The sequence below is a fragment of the Theropithecus gelada genome, chromosome 1 (assembly GCF_003255815.1).
Source record: "Theropithecus gelada isolate Dixy chromosome 1, Tgel_1.0, whole genome shotgun sequence".
NCBI classification, from domain to species: Eukaryota; Metazoa; Chordata; class Mammalia; order Primates; family Cercopithecidae; genus Theropithecus; species Theropithecus gelada.
In genome coordinates, this window is record NC_037668.1 from 24,095,120 (window position 1) to 24,096,949 (window position 1,830).

The window sequence follows — 1,830 nt, forward strand, 5'->3', positions numbered from 1 at the left end:
AAAGGATATTTAGCCATATTGAGTCATGAATATATGGCTAAATATCAGCACTGCATCTCTCTCTGCTTTGACTTTCAATGAATATGAGTTTTGTAGAGGTAAAGGGTGTTGATAAGATGATATGAAATTAGGTCTTGGGGTATAACATACTTGTGCAATTTCTTATGAAAGTGGGATTTGAGAATCTGGATCTTTGAAATTATTACGTGGAAGTCTACCAAATTTTTTTATTGAGCTGTCCACCAGTAAATTCCCTTACTGTCTACGAAATAGGAATCCCAGGAAGTTTTGAAAATTATTCATGGCAGGGTAACATTCCAAACATACTCAGTAACACTCCCCACATATTTTTGGGGGGGAATCTTTATTTTAACAAATTCCCAGGTGATTCTTATGTAGCTAGTCCAACCTTAGTTTGAAAACCCCTGTAAAAAATAAATGATTCATAAACTTTCATTTGTATCAGAAGGTCCCAGACAATATTTAGAGAAAATGTTGGCAAATTATATTTATGTTCCCTTTAAGCCCATTCTGATTCCTTGAGGAGGCCTTATTAAGATTCTGCTATTTTCGCCTCTCCCAAGACCTGTTGTATATCAGTCCGGAACATCCTTAGGATAGTGACATCTGCCCACCACTGCCTTCCTGAAGGCCTCCTTCACCTCCTTGTTCCTCAGGCAGTAGATGGCTGGGTTGAGGGATGGTACAATGACAGTGTAGAGCACAGAGATAATCTTGTTGTGGTTGAAGGTGTACATGGCCCGGGGCCGTGCATAGGTGAAGAGAGTGGAGGAGTAATAGATAACAACCACTGCCAGATGAGTGGCACAAGTGGAAAAGGCTTTGCGGCGTCCCCTGGAAGTAGGGACCCTTAGGATGGCTGCAATGATGGCAGCATATGATGAAACCACAGCCAATAGAGGGAGGAGAATCATCACCAGGGCCAGAAGGAAGTCTACTAGCTCTGCTTGCTCCTTGTCAGAGCAGGTGAGGTTGAGTAGTGGTGAAATATCACAGAAAAAGTGGTTGATAATGTTGGGTCCACAGTAGGACAATTGGGAAATAAAAAGAAGCTTCATCATGGAGCTGAAGAAGCCACTGCCCCAAGAGGCAGCAGCAAGGCGAGTGGCCAGACTGGAAGGCATGAGACTAGGGTAATGGAGTGGTCCACAGATGGCCAGGTAGCGGTCATAGGCCATAACTGCCAACAGCACACATTCAGTACAGGCTAAGGCAATAAAGAAGTAGAGTTGGGTCATGCAACCTACATAGGAGACTCTACTATCCTGGGTAAGAAAGGCTGCCAAGAGCCGAGGAATGGTGACGTTGATGTACCAAAGCTCCAGGAAAGAAAGATGGCCAAGGAAAAAGTACATGGGGCGATGAAGGCTTGGAGTGAGCCATATTGTGAAGACAATGAGTGCATTCTCCAACAATGTCAGAAGGTAAATTGCACAAAAAAAAAAAAAAAAAGGAACAAAGTGGAGCAGCTGGAGGGGTGGAGCGGTAGGGAATCCCCCAAGACAAACTCCTCAACGTGGCCTCCACTCAAATTTCTCATGGTCTCTGTCCACTTAAGTGCCTAAAATAAATCACAGGAAGAACAAGAGGTTTAAAAGACAGCTGCAACAAACCGCCAACATACCCTCACAGTTTATAACCACTGAAGATGCTTAGTGGTATATTAATTATTGTATCATTTTTCCTCTTCACTTTACTATTTTGTCTCTCACCTTATAGGAAACGTTAACAGACTTGGGTACTCAATTACCTAGCAATCTTAACTACAGTGGGTATTTGATAAATACTTTCTGAGTGATTTCAGAACTG

The 1,830-nt window shown here is 42.7% G+C and overlaps 1 protein-coding gene across 1 annotated transcript; it reads right to left on the reverse strand.

Moving 5' to 3' along the window:
* Window positions 1-596: 596 nt before the first annotated feature.
* On the reverse strand, window positions 597-1,561 carry LOC112613949 (olfactory receptor 6P1). The gene is given in 2 exon segments (XM_025369891.1): window positions 597-1,519; window positions 1,522-1,561. Coding segments are annotated over 2 exon segments (963 nt in total).
* Between the last annotated feature and the right edge of the window lie 269 nt (window positions 1,562-1,830).